The sequence below is a fragment of the Morone saxatilis genome, unplaced genomic scaffold (genome assembly GCF_004916995.1).
Source record: "Morone saxatilis isolate NCDOM2014 unplaced genomic scaffold, NCSU_SB_2.0 Contig24, whole genome shotgun sequence".
Classification (NCBI taxonomy): domain Eukaryota; kingdom Metazoa; phylum Chordata; class Actinopteri; family Moronidae; genus Morone; species Morone saxatilis.
The window spans coordinates 13,774,533-13,788,009 of NW_023339807.1; the positions used below are offsets into that span (position 1 = coordinate 13,774,533).

The 13,477-nt window shown below is 42.9% G+C and overlaps 1 protein-coding gene across 5 annotated transcripts in view; it reads right to left on the reverse strand.

Annotated features, from left to right (window-relative positions):
* The window catches only part of setd2 (SET domain containing 2, histone lysine methyltransferase), a 20,921-nt gene that overhangs the window by 3,277 nt on the left and 4,167 nt on the right, over positions 1–13,477 (reverse strand). For 2 of the 5 annotated variants that reach the window (XM_035671731.1, XM_035671732.1), the window contains 17 exons: positions 12,011–12,032; positions 7,806–11,854; positions 7,542–7,673; positions 7,006–7,134; positions 6,769–6,892; positions 6,576–6,653; positions 6,385–6,482; positions 5,651–5,783; positions 5,331–5,465; positions 5,112–5,240; positions 3,899–4,966; positions 3,706–3,754; positions 3,297–3,630; positions 2,420–3,158; positions 1,701–1,826; positions 1,000–1,136; positions 798–909 (listed from right to left, as the gene is read on the reverse strand). In XM_035671731.1, coding sequence (XP_035527624.1) covers positions 798–909; positions 1,000–1,136; positions 1,701–1,826; positions 2,420–3,158; positions 3,297–3,630; positions 3,706–3,754; positions 3,899–4,966; positions 5,112–5,240; positions 5,331–5,465; positions 5,651–5,783; positions 6,385–6,482; positions 6,576–6,653; positions 6,769–6,892; positions 7,006–7,134; positions 7,542–7,673; positions 7,806–11,854; positions 12,011–12,032 — 7,594 coding nt within the window. Of the gene's footprint in view, positions 1–797; positions 910–999; positions 1,137–1,700; positions 1,827–2,419; positions 3,159–3,296; positions 3,631–3,705; positions 3,755–3,898; positions 4,967–5,111; positions 5,241–5,330; positions 5,466–5,650; positions 5,784–6,384; positions 6,483–6,575; positions 6,654–6,768; positions 6,893–7,005; positions 7,135–7,541; positions 7,674–7,805; positions 11,855–12,010; positions 12,033–13,218; positions 13,271–13,477 lie in introns of all 5 variants that reach the window. The other 3 variants (XM_035671734.1, XM_035671735.1, XM_035671733.1) reach the window with 3 other exon arrangements.

Sequence of the window (13,477 nt, forward strand, 5' to 3'; positions counted from 1 at the left end):
ACACACACACACACACACGGTGCCAGGGCCAGGAATCCAGAAACAGTGAAATCGGACACTTTACAAGTGCAGAGCATGTGCCATAGCTTCAAGTGCTGGACGTGGACACCACCACTGTCTAAACACATGCTGGGAAATGGTCCATGACCATGTCACTGTTCTTGGCGGGAAACACTGAATAAAAAAACATATCTATCCATAACAGTTTTTGATGCTTTTTTTCCCAAGTCTGTAACATCTTTTCAAAAGAGACAAAAGGGAGGGACACTTGCTCAGTTGGACTATAATACAAGAAACCGCAAATAAATGAATGCTGGATCAACCAGATGGTTTCTATTATCCTCAAAGTCAGGATAAAAATGAAGAGAGGGAAAACAAACGAGGCAGAGGAAGAAGAGATGAGCTGAGCCACCCCTCCCCTTATGGCCTTGAGGCAAAGGGACAGACAGCTGAGCAGGGGGCGGAGTGAGCGGATTCTCTCTTCAAATCCATGTCTCCATGTAGATTCTGATGAAGCCATTTTAAGAGGGGGAGTCGTTGGCGAGGTCATAACACTCAATGAATATGGTGTCGTGCTGAGTGTTTTCTTCTTTCTTTTTTTTCCTTGAGACACAGCTGAAAGCAATCACTAGTGCAGCATCTTCAATTACCTCAAGGAACAAACACTATAATCATGTTTTGCATCCAAGCACAAACTTTCTGGGAACCATATGAAAAACTGAAGACGATACTTCCTCATTGTCAAACGAAGAACTACTAGACGTATTTCCTAACTAAATCACTGCTAAAAAGGTCACCTTGGAAGGATTCTCATCATAGGTGGGTGTGCCCAGGTCCATCTCAGATTCATGGTCCACACTAGTGTTGTCGCTACTTCCTTCCCAGGTTGGAGGGTCCCACTGTGTTTGCCTAATGTGCAGAGGGAAGTAATGTCAGACAGAAATACATGCAGGGGATTTCTAGAGGCACGAACACACACTTGACAGACATAATACCAACCTTGTGACAATGTGGTAGTAGTAGATCTTGCCTTCAGGGTCCCGAGCCACTTTCCAGTTGGGAGGTAGGACGATAGTTTTGGGTTTCGGGGGAGAGGGAGGAGGCAGGTCTATCACATTGTTGGGTACAATCATTTCCTGGAGGAGAAGAATTAGAAAATAATAATAAAATAATATAATAAAATTTTTTCCCAATTTCTTTTGGATTTTGCTAGGAAAAAGAACTTAATTCATTTCAGCTACATTTTTGTAGCGGTTACACAGCAACTCACACATCATTACAGTCTCATTTACAAATGGAGCCCATTAGGCCATTTCCGTGTTTGTTCTAACTTTAGACACATCTTAGAAGGCCCTTTGTCATTATATGAGACAGGTCTTGGACCCATATACTGTAGCTCACAAGAGTTGCATAATTTAGATACATACTCCCCCCTTGTGGCCACACTGAGACAGAGGAATGCCTGAAAATCACAGATTTCTGAAAATCTCAAAGATCTGCCCGATGAACTGTTGCATCCTTTAAAACAGTGAATCTTTAATGTGACCTCAAGCTGCTCAAGAATATAATCTTCATCCAACTAAATGATCACAAATGTTTAAGCTACCTACAGTTACCTTGTGCGAGTAAAACCAAACTACCTTTCTTTCCTCAACTAATATCCAGTTGTGTAGAAACTGGACAGACTTCATTTATGTTACCTGTTGGACAGTTTGGGATGTGACAATGGTGGTGACTGTGCCTCCCTGCTGTACCACCACTCCCTGCTGATGACCAGGATACACGGGCTGGCCATGCAGGTAGCTGGCTGTGGGTTCAGTGTATGCCTTCAGAAACACAAAGTACAATCAGCTCACACAGTTACTCTTGTCATCCAGAAATCAGTTAGTATGTATTCAGTATGTACTGCATTGTGTTGTAGTGTATATATGTGTAATAATTATTTACTACACTTGATGGATTAACATTTTATAGGAATGCACAAGCAAGGTAGCGCTCTGATTGTTGAGATGACATACCCCCCTTTACCCACCATATTTGATTATTTTTGTTGCAGTGTAAAGGGCCGCTTCTGTTTGAAGCTAAAAATGTTGCTGGAAAAACACCAAGTTGGTCAGGGAAAACCTATTTTGGCTGATCCACTTAGTTTCATCATTTCTTATGATTTAATAAAGTTTAATGGTAATAAAACTGAACTAAATTTAAAATACACACGAGCTGGGCCATGGGAAGTTAACTTGACAATTACAGTAATATATCAAGTCCAACCACAAACTTTTTCAAAATAAAAGGTTTTGTCCACATTAATGGAAACTTCTGGAAATGTATCTATGCTTTTCAACACTTTATATTCTGGAGAGAAATTAGAAAATCTACGAGCAGTAAAACCACAAATAGACCCAGGCAAAGGGCACCCTACCTGTATAACGGGAGTGTTGGCCTGAGGGTAGGCAGTGGGGATGCTGTAGATGGTTTGGCATGGCTGGCCCTGGTAATAGATGGCCGTCTGTGTCGGAGCCTGTGGTGGGGCGGTGGCATACTGCTGTGCAGGCTGCGTCTGTACAGTAACTGCCTGCTGAGTAGTGGGATCCCAGAGAGTGGTGTAGCTCTGCTGGCCCTGCACCTGAGGGGCTGTCTGGGCCGGTACAGAGAGGACAGCTACGCCTGCGTCCTGGGTTGCTACAGTTGGCTGCGCATACTGCTGAGGGTTGCCAGTTGTGAGGTTGGTGGTGGTGATGTGCTGAGAGAGATTAGAGACTGGAGTTGCCTGGGAAGTAGAGGATGGAGAGGTCAGTCCCATGTCTGAGATAAGACGCTGGGGAGGTGTCTGTTCATAGGTCAGAGTGGGCTCAACCGAAGGGGTAGGTAGCAGTACTTTTCCTGCATTGGGGTTGGAGGGATCCACAAAGGTCTGGATGGGATATCCAGGAGGGTATGTGATGAAGCCAGGGCTGGAGGCATACGCCAGAGCAGGGTCATAAGCCATATTTTGAAGCTGCTGCTGCTGCTGCTGCTGTTGAAGCTGTTGTTGTTTCTGGGCTTCCCGCTGAGCAACCTCCTGCTCGAACAACTTTCTGCGCTCCTCTGTGGAAAGCTTGTTGCGTTCCTTGCCACCAACTCCCCCCCTTGGTGTCTTGTTGCTGTTGGATGGATCAAACCTTAAAAATACAGGGAACATGCGACATACAAGTCCACCGATGAAGCCCAAACTTTACTATGATGCACAGCTGTACAAAGATTACACTGCTTAGAGGACGCTCTTCACAATGTTCCCTCAATCAAAAGAATTTACTTACCGTTCCTCGGTGCGTCGGGTGCTCCTTTCGTAGGATGAGGGTGGTGAAGTGGAGCGTCTCCTTCGTCTCTCAGTGCTGCGTGGAGTTTTGTCAGAGCCTCGATCGCGGTCCCGGTCACGATCCCTGTCCCTGTCCCTGTCCCTGTCACGATCTCTGTCTCTTTCTCTGTCTCTTTCCCTTTCCCTTTCCCTATCCCTATCCCAGTCTCGATCCCTGTCTCTGTCATAATCTCGGTCTCTGTCGCGTTCCCTCTCCTTCTCTCGCTCCCTTTCACGTTCTCTGCTACCCGAAGTAGTGCGTGGCGTCAAAGCTGTGTCTCGGTCTCGGCTGCGATCTATGAGAAAAAGTTATTAGACAAAATCATACGAGAGAAAGTTTAGGCCAAAAATCAGCTCTGGACTGAACTTACCATTTGGTTCCTTTTCCACCTGACTCTTTTTTGGTATTCTGTACACCTCCTGAAAGGACAAGCAACATTTTGAATTCAAACTTCAGCAAAGAATAGATTGCAAACAGAAAAAAAAAAAAGTTTTTTTATTTTATTTTATTTATTTTTTTATGCATGTTTGACAATGTCAATGTAAGTGATTATTTGAGCTCACCTTCAGATCCTTCCAGCCTTCCAGAAGCCTGGCAGCCATGCCACTAATGTCCAAAGCACTTAGCTGGGGCTCCTGACTCCTCTCACTCTCCACATCTGAGACACCTTCCTCTTCATCCTGAGAAGGAGTACCTATCACTGATGGATCCACAGCGGTCACTATGGCCTCAGAGGGCATACCGGCCTCTGGGGTCTCAGAGCTTGGGGCAGCGTCAGTGATAGATTCACCATGTTGCACCTCACTGCCAGGAGGTGGTTTCTCAACCTCTTGTGTCTCTGTCTGGGTTTCCATATTCTCCGAAGGCTGCTCAAGTGGAAGATCACCAACATCTGTTTGGATGGACTGACTCTCTGGCTCGAGAACTTTAACGTCGGGGTGGTCTCCTTCAAGTTTAGTCATCTCTGTCACTTCCTGACTGGTCTGCTCCTCCTCATTCTCCTGTTTTTCACAAGGCTCTTTTGGCTCCTCAAGTTGATCCATCTGACCCTCACTCGTGTCCTCCTTCGTCTCAATTTCCTGCTCCAAATCCAACTCCATCTCCATTTTTTCTTTTACCTCCTCAATTTGAGGTTGGTGTTGACTGCTTAAATCCGCCCCAGTCTCTTCCGGTTTCTCCTCTTTCACAGACTCTTCCATTGTTCCTTTCGTTGGATCTGCAGCTTCACACACGGGGTCTGCCTTCAACTGTTTGCCATCAGGAAGTCCTGTATGTGAGGATTCATCTTCTTCCTCATCATCGTCCTCCTCCTCTTCCTCCTTTCCATCCGATGCTTTGCTAGCATCAGAGAGTGCACTGTCCAGACTGTTTTCACTGATGATTTTAAGGGGGCGGTACACAGCAGGTTTAGAGGTGTCACCGTCTAATTCTGGTCCTAATTTGGCAGAGGAACCATCAGGAGTATTGAGGGGCGTTTGAGCACGGGAGGTGTTTTCGCTGGAGTAGCCATCCATCTCAGCAGGCTGAGGGAGAGTTTTGGTCTGGGCCCATCGCTGAATGAAGGTCAGGACTCTGCTCTCCTCCAACATGTTCTTCGTAGGGATAGGCAGCACAGCCAAGGTCTTCATAATCTGTAAACAGAATAATAGATTTTCAGTGATCAAACAGCAAACGGCTGTATATGACTGAGCAGGCTGAGGAGTCTGACATTCCCAGTTTCAGTGGAACATGGCAACATTATGAATGTTTTAATGCAAAGTCTATGATATATGTCACCTCTAACTGCAGTTTGGTGTTATTGGCACTGTTGCCTTTAGCTTCAGAAAGCTCCACCATGAAGATCCACAGCAAAGACAATCCATGATGGTCCAGGAACTGCTTCAGGCACGAGGGATTTTGAGTATCCTGTGCAACACAAACACATCATATTACTGCAAATGATAATAACGAAAGTAAACAATATTTAAAACAAGGCATCCAACGTTCAGGTCATACTTGTATGAGCTTGAGGCAGATGAGTTTCTGCTCCATGGTTTCCACTCGAACCATTAGTCTGCAGAGAGATACCACCTGTTTCTCATCATACAGGCCTTCTCCGTTCTCCAGTAATGCCTCCAGCTCCTCATCAACCTGAGGAAGGACAAAGTGATGTCATCATCAAAAATAACACATTTAACATCACTATGGCTAAAAACAAACTGGAGCATGTCAATTTAAGCTGATTTACTAAGTTATTGTGGTCATGACACTCATGTAGAACTGCAAGCCAGGTGTAAAACCAATGATAATACTTTCAAATATAACAAAGTACTGACTGTGGTGAGACCACTCTTTCGACTGCGGTCTTTCTTCATCTTCCCTCCAGCTGCCCGAACACTAACTCTGTTCTCCCCACCGAGGAAGCCTCTACAGCTGGGTGCTCCACAGAAGCATTTCTGTGCTTCTTTCCTGTAGATAAAGATAAAACAAAAGATTACATAACCACTCTGTATGGACATATGTATGTGAACACTATTCTTTATGTTTTCAGACATCAGTGTTTCCCACAGAATGACCGTTTAAGTAAGCGGTATGTAGAGGAGGCTTGTTGTTAATGACGTACCCTATTAGAACGATAGAAAACAACGTGGTAACAAGTAACATCAGCACCAACTGGTGATCACTGCTGTTCACTCTTGCTTTTACCTTGACGGCGCTGGTAAAATAATCTGAGCCAGAGAGCGTCTCTCTCTATGTATGTCTCTCTGCAGAGAGTAGACTGTAGAGGAGGGGCAGAGCGAGGGGAGATTGTCCACTAAATAATCGATAGCAAATATTTGTACTGTGAGTGAGAGATCCTTTGCTAAAGCAACGTTGCAAAACACAATGTTAGAAAGAACTGTAAAAATGTTTTCGGTTAATTATGAAACTATAGCGGGGGAAATTAACTAGGTAATATGTATGTGTGTAATATGTATGTAATTGCATGTGTAGGACATACAAGAAAAACATCACAATAAACAGCACAAAATACAAGTGTGGTGAAAAAATAACTGCAGAGAAACAGTACCCGTATCTCTGGAATTGGTAATCAAACGTCAGTTCAGTTCCTGCAGTGACAGCCTTGGTGGTGAAGAACCCAACTCTAAGCTGGCCATTGACAGTCCACTGGAATGGGATACAAATCATCATCAGTTAAGTCAACTCGCAAAAAGCTAACCTGAACGAGTATTATTCAAGTGCTTTATTTTGCTTCTGTACCTTTTGGGTCTCACAGTTGGGCTCGCAGCTATGGTTCATAAACCTAGAGCAGTTACCCTTCAGCGTTGCATCAATGATCTGAAGAGACATAATTCAGTGTCAAGTATTAATGCCAGCCACTCAACCCAAATCATCAAACCGTATTGCACTTTAATCATTGACATTAATTGTAATGTGTCATATCATCACATACCTCATTATTCTTCAGAGACATGAAGTAATAGTGGATGTTCTTATTGCGAGCATATTCTTTCACCCTTGTTTTGAACTCCTTGTGGTCCAATACCTCCCCGCAGTATTCCAGTACAAAGGTGTTTCTGAGATAGCAATACAAATACAACAATCATCAAATTAAAATAATATTGTATTTAATATTAAATGCTTGAAAAACATTTGAAAATCTTGTGTTTAAAGCTTTTAAGAGGCTTACGGAGACAAGTCTTTAGCTGCCCGTAGTCCCCAGCCCTTGTCTTCTGTGAGGATGACATCGAAGTCTGCATGTTGTTTCATCTGAAAGCGTCGGTTAGAGCAGTAGGCTCCATTCAGGCATCGGGAGGAGCTGAAAGAAGAAGATATTCTTTAGTTAACATGTATGTCAACAGGCTCCTACACATTTTTTTATTGCAAAACTGTACCATATTTTTACTGGCTTAACCTTGTTGTTGAATTTGGATGCCAAATTTGGATGGTAAACGTTCTGATTTTTACAGACTCTTGTCCAGCTCTTATTAGGTACATCATATTACTAGATTTTCTATTGCTAAAGCAATACATTAATCATGAATAATTTTTCTCATTTTCAACATCTTGACTAATCAGTATTTGTCTATACCTTTCTCCATTAACTGTGCAAACTTCTTAATATTAAGAATAAATGTTTTTGTATTTCTCTTTTCATAACCTCAGAACCCTGCAAATAACTTTTCTTACATGTTATCACACCTTTGTCTGTAATAATCAACTTACCACTCAATCATCAGCAGTCGGTTTAAACAGTCTTCCCCGCATGCTAATACTCCTCTAGAACGCTCCTCTCTGGGTAGCACGGGACACTCACATTGCATTCTCTTGATATCTCGATGAGATTTGCTCTTTTTTCTGAAAAAAAAAAAAAACAGGACAAAAAATGTCAACGCTCATGCCTTAAAGTACTAAAATGTTTTATTATCCGGTTATTTTTTGTACAAACTAAATAACTTGTTTTGTTAATCCGGATAAACAACACCTTACCTCTCAGTCAGATAGAGGTTCTCCTCAATCAAGTCAAAGTAAGGGGGCATCTTCTTAGACTTGGAAAAGTCCTTCCATTTATTGGCATCTTGAAAGTCTTGCAGAGTGAGTGATGGACGGTGCACCTCAGCTTTAATATGACTGTCCTTAGAGACATCGGTATCTCCTAGACGCTCCCTCTTGCCTGCAGGCCCCGCTTCTGCCTCATTGTCTGAATCGGACTCAATCTCTGGACGCCTTTTCTTGGGAGGGCCCCGGCCTCTGTGGGGTCTAAAATGATCTTCTCTGGGGGGGTCAGGCACAGTAGAGCCCCTGCTGTTGCTGCTTATTTCATGACCTTGTACAAAGCTTGATGACCCAGGAGTGTTCAGTCCACTGCACTCAACAGCTGTTTTACTATGATTAGATAGTTTATCCCCACTGTAGTCATCATGGTCATTAGTTAGGGAGTCAGGATGGATTTCACCTGCAGGATCCTGGTAATGTTCATGCACATGGAGGTAGGTTGTCCTGTTAGTCTGCAGGTTTGGGGACTGGTGGTTCCAGGAGGCAGTACTCTGCATGTGCTCCTGTTCCTTTGGAGAGGTTTCTGTTAGTTTAGTGTTCAGTAAATGTGGCCCATGACTGCTATCAGGCTGCTGGTATGTACTACTGGGCTGTTCTGGTTGTGAAAAATCCCAACCCAGGCTGAATCCATTGTTTTCATTAATATTGTCAGCATTGGAGAAATCATCATGTTGGTAATGGGAGTACATCCTGTCACCTCTGCCACTTACATTATGCGGCCCTTGCTCACACTGTCTGGAGTTATCAAGGCTGTGGGTAGGACCTGTGGCAATTTCATGGACACTGATATGACCAGCCATGAAAGGGTGGGCAGGGATGGAGCTGGAACCCTCCAAGTGACTGGTGCTATCAATCATATTACTCTGGGATTGACACAACAAGCTGCTATTGGATGAATCATTTACACCAGCACATGGACCACTGGTCTCCATAAATGCAGTGGAAGGACTCCCTTGCCTTTGTTTTGGGACTTCACTAATGTTCACGTCAGCTGCTATATTGGCATTCTGCAGTTCTGAACTATTCATTGGAGTGCATGGGGATGCTCCCGTATCCTGTGTATCCATTGTTAGGGAAGAATTCTTTGGCACGACCACCACAGAGTGCAATCGCTTTATAGCCTCGCCGCAATCAGAGTCATATTCCGAGTTGTCACTATCACTGGCCTCACTCTGCCCTCCTAATGCTTCCTGATTTAGTGTGGCTCTCTTACTAAATTTGCTCTTGTGAGCACTGTCCTTGGATTTTTCTTCATGATCATCACCATTCCAACTCTGCATCTTTGCAGTTTTGTCGACCTGTGATGCATCATTAACGTGCAGAGGGTCGTCTGTGTGTGTTTTTTGAGAAGTACTCAGTTTTAAGTCACAGTGGTCAATGCTGGTGCTTTCTTGTGAAGGCTCACTTTGGTCTTTGTATTTATCGGTCATTGATGTGCTGTCTGAGCCGACTCCATGCTTAGAGAGATCAATCTGCTTCACCAGTTTGGAATGTGTTTCAGCTTCTTGCTGAATTGTCTCTTTAATGTCAGAGTCTTGTTGGCTATTTTCTTTAGAAAACTCAATTTTTTTGACAGAGATTACTTTTTTAACAGTATTTTTACTCTCTGCACAAAGTGTCCTTTGTGAATTATCACTCTCTGAGGTGTCCTGCCCAACAATATCCCATCGGGACTTTTTGGTAGTACTGCTGTTCTTTTTAACAGTATCCATATGTTGTTGTTCATCAGATTCATGACATAATGAATCAGATGTTAGCACACTTGTATCAACTTGCTTGTTGACTGTTGAAACCACATTCGGCTCAACGTTCTCTGGTTTAGTGTTCTGGTGGACATCATGTGTGACAGGTACATCTGCTGTATCAAATAAGGACTTTCGCCCTGGTGAACAGTCAACAACTTTGTTGCCCTGGTTGCACATTATACTATCATTACTACTGCATGAATATAAGACAGCTGCATTTGAGTTCACATGTGGTCGGTTATAAGAAGAAAGGCTCTCCTTCACATTTGTCAAGTTTTCCAGGGCGGCATTTACATGCTTTAGGGTTTCACTTGAGGTTATAGCTGAGGCATTTTCGTTCTCACTTTCAAGACCTGATTTTGTTTCTTTTCTCTTGGATGACGATTCTTGCAAACTATTATCAGTGCAAGGGACAAACTCCTTAAAATCCTGATTACTATATTCATTTCCACCTTGTTGTGAATCAGATTTTTCTTTTTCACTCTGAGAACCAGATTCTGTGGTGTTTGCACATGGTGGGGCTTTGCCAGGGCTGTGAAATATGTCATTTGATTGTCTATCATGTCCACTGGTTTTCAAAGAAGATATAGGAGGGGTCATCTGCTTCGAGTCTGACCTACTGGTTTTCTTTTGGGAATTTTTACAGTTCTCCTCCGAGCCAGAGATTTTGTCAGAGGCCTGTGATTTTCCTTTATGATCTGCATCAGAGTCACTGGAGCTGCTTTTTTGCCGTTTTTCATGTGTCTGAGAGTGGGTATGCATACTGGAAGAAGAGGATTTGCTGTTGGTCTCTGATTTATGATGGGAGCTAGATTTACGGTAACTGGAGTCCAGATCAGGAGAGCACTTGCGCTGGGAATCAGAGTCTGACAGTCGCTTTGAAGTCCTTTCAGACTTTGTCGATTGTGTTCTTTTATCCAACTCTGAGGAGTGAGGAGAATCTGCAGATTTAGAGGTTTTCTCTGATTTTGAGTAGGAAGAGGATTTGGACTCTTTATGTGAGCTTGAATGGGCAGAAGATCTACTGGAGTCGCTTGTCCTTGTTCTTGTCTTCCTGTGGTCATCCTCGGAGTCAGAACTGTCGCGGGTTCTGTCAGTGCGAGAACGAGAACGTCTTCTTTCTCTGCGTGGAGAACTCCTGTGTGATCTCCGATCAGAATCGTGATAGTATGACCTTTCAGAGCGTACTCCTCTGTCACCTCGGGATCTCTCTGATCTGGAGTGAGATGAACTTGTTCGAGACCCTCTCGATCTAGACCGTGATCTAGACCTGGTCCTTCTGCGATCTTTGTCTGATCGAGATGAGCGTGAAGATGTGTGTCTAGAGTCACGGTCTGTTTTTGAGTAACTAGAAGACCTTTCATGATTCTCTGACCGCTTGGAGGAACTTTTTTCCTTTTCCTCCACATGTGAACCAGAGGAAGACTTTTTTACCTCTTTACTTCTGCTGTCAGAGTTTGTTTTACTTTTGGAGTCAACTGATTTGTGACTGGAAGACATCTTGACTGAATCTCCATCAGATTCTGAGCCAGGAGGAGCACTATCAGATTGGGACCTGGTTTTCCTTTTATATACCTTACTGTCCTGCTCAGCAATGCTGGAAGTCTCTCCATCTTTTCCTGAGGAAGCCGCTGGCTTCTTGAGGGTAGGGGTTACCCTTGTCTCAGAGGCTTCAACGTGAGCATTCTCAGAGGGGCAGACACTGACAACATTTTGAGGCTGGGGTGTTGGGAATTCTATTACACTGTTACTTGTTGGTTTCTGCAGAACCTGCAATTCAGGGGAGTGTGGCTCCTCTGGCACAACAGATGTTGGGTTCTCATCAGTCACAGAGACACTGAGAATTTGCTTCTTGAAATGCATCTTTGCTAAGTCCGTTTTCGGTTTAGTGGGTGAGGAGACTGGTGTTTGAGAATGTGTCTCTGCTGTTGATGTTGGCACCATGGGTGTCTGGTTTTGCTCAGTTCTGCTGTCTGTACTCTGCCCTCCTTTGTCTGAGGGTGACAGTGACAAGGCTGGTGGAGGTTCAGCAACAGACTTGTCAGGACTGGCAGGGATGAAGAACGGGCTCTGCAGTGGCTTCTTGGTCTGTGAGAAGCTGAAGGACACTTTCTGACGACCCTGATCCTCTAGGTTGACCTTCATCTTGGTCCCTTTAGGCAGGAGATGGTTGGATAGCATGACTCTGGGAGACAGGCTTTTGATTAGAGCTGCCTTGGATAGGCCCTCTACCTTCACCTACAATAAAAGAGAGACCACAAATAAAGCTATAACCTGGGTTTTTTGGAAATCGTTAACTTAGACAGAGGGGTTGTATCAGAACAAGCTCTGCTAAAATGCTAACAGGAGAGAAGATATTTACACTCATTTAAACTTTGTTTAGTTAATACTTACCGAGGCACCACTCCCCTCCTCTCTGTGGTTACATAACAACACCATGAGAACATAAAAAAGAGAGGAAAGACATAAATCAATTAACACATTTCAGGCAGCACCACATATAACAATTTTGGAGAAACCACAATTCTCACAGTACAGGACATGTCCCTGAACATATTGTTTGTAACTGTTAATGATTTCAAAGCACAACATCTGTGACCCAATCCAATCTACAACAGTGTTAGGTTTACTTTTTCCACTGCCTGCTCCTTTAACCCCATTTTCCTAAATCTTGAAGTGTAAGAGGCCTGTTATACGATTAATAAGCATACTTTAGATATTTTTCCAAGTTCTAGTGATCAAAGTACTCACAGATGTTTAAATTTCTTGAGTGACAAGACATGGGTTGAATGGCTGATGTGCAAAATAACTCCTAGGATAGATTCCAACTCATTCATATTATATGTAGGTGTCTAGGATTCATGCTCAACTTGGTACAGTGACACAGTGACAGGATGTAATGGATATGAATGGCATGTGAATGACAGGAAGTGCTCCTGTGTCAGGTCTATTGATTGTTTAAACACAGAGAACGAACCATTATAGCTGATAGAAGGAAGTAGGTGGCCAGAGTAACTTCTGTTATTTAGCTAAAAGGAAGAATAACAGTACAGCGCTAGTTCATTATGAACTTGTGTGGTGATGACGGTGGTACAACAATTTTTTTTTCTTCCATGAAAATCAATATTGTGTTTTTGCTTGAAAGTACATAAATACTCAGCATGGTGTTGATGGTCTTGAATAATTAATTCACCAAACCTTCACCAAAGCAAGTGACAAGTGCAATAACAGATGAGGAAGTTCTGCAATTGATGTTAAGCGTCCCAAACATATTTATGTAACACCAGCAAAAGCCTTTTAAATTATGTCCAGCAGAGCAGTCTTTCCATGTGATTTCTCTGTGTGCTGTACTGATCTGAGTGTTTTCTTTAAAACTGTACTTTAATGATTAGAGAGGCTGCTTTGAGTAATTTTAAACATCTCCATGCACCCACTAATATTACAGCAGCAAATATTGTTAATATTTAAGCAGAACAACTAAAAACAGTTTTAATAAAAAAGACAGAGAAAACTATCCAGAGGACACAGAATTACACTTTTACATTACACAGTGTCTCCCTATTAGGAGAGACACAGTGCGCATTTCACCATATTTCACCCACCTGCAGCCCAGCTGCTGTTTATCAGAATGTAATTTTTTATGACCCAGCCAACCTGTATAAAACACAGAGCCCGTGGTTGTAACTGTGTTTGCACATCACCAGCATACTGTATATAAAAAAAGAACTCAATCTTACCTAAGCTAAATGTTACAGATTCCTGTAGATATATATATATAGAGATATATATATATATATAGAGAGATATATATATATATATATATAGATATATATATATATATAGATATATATATATATATAT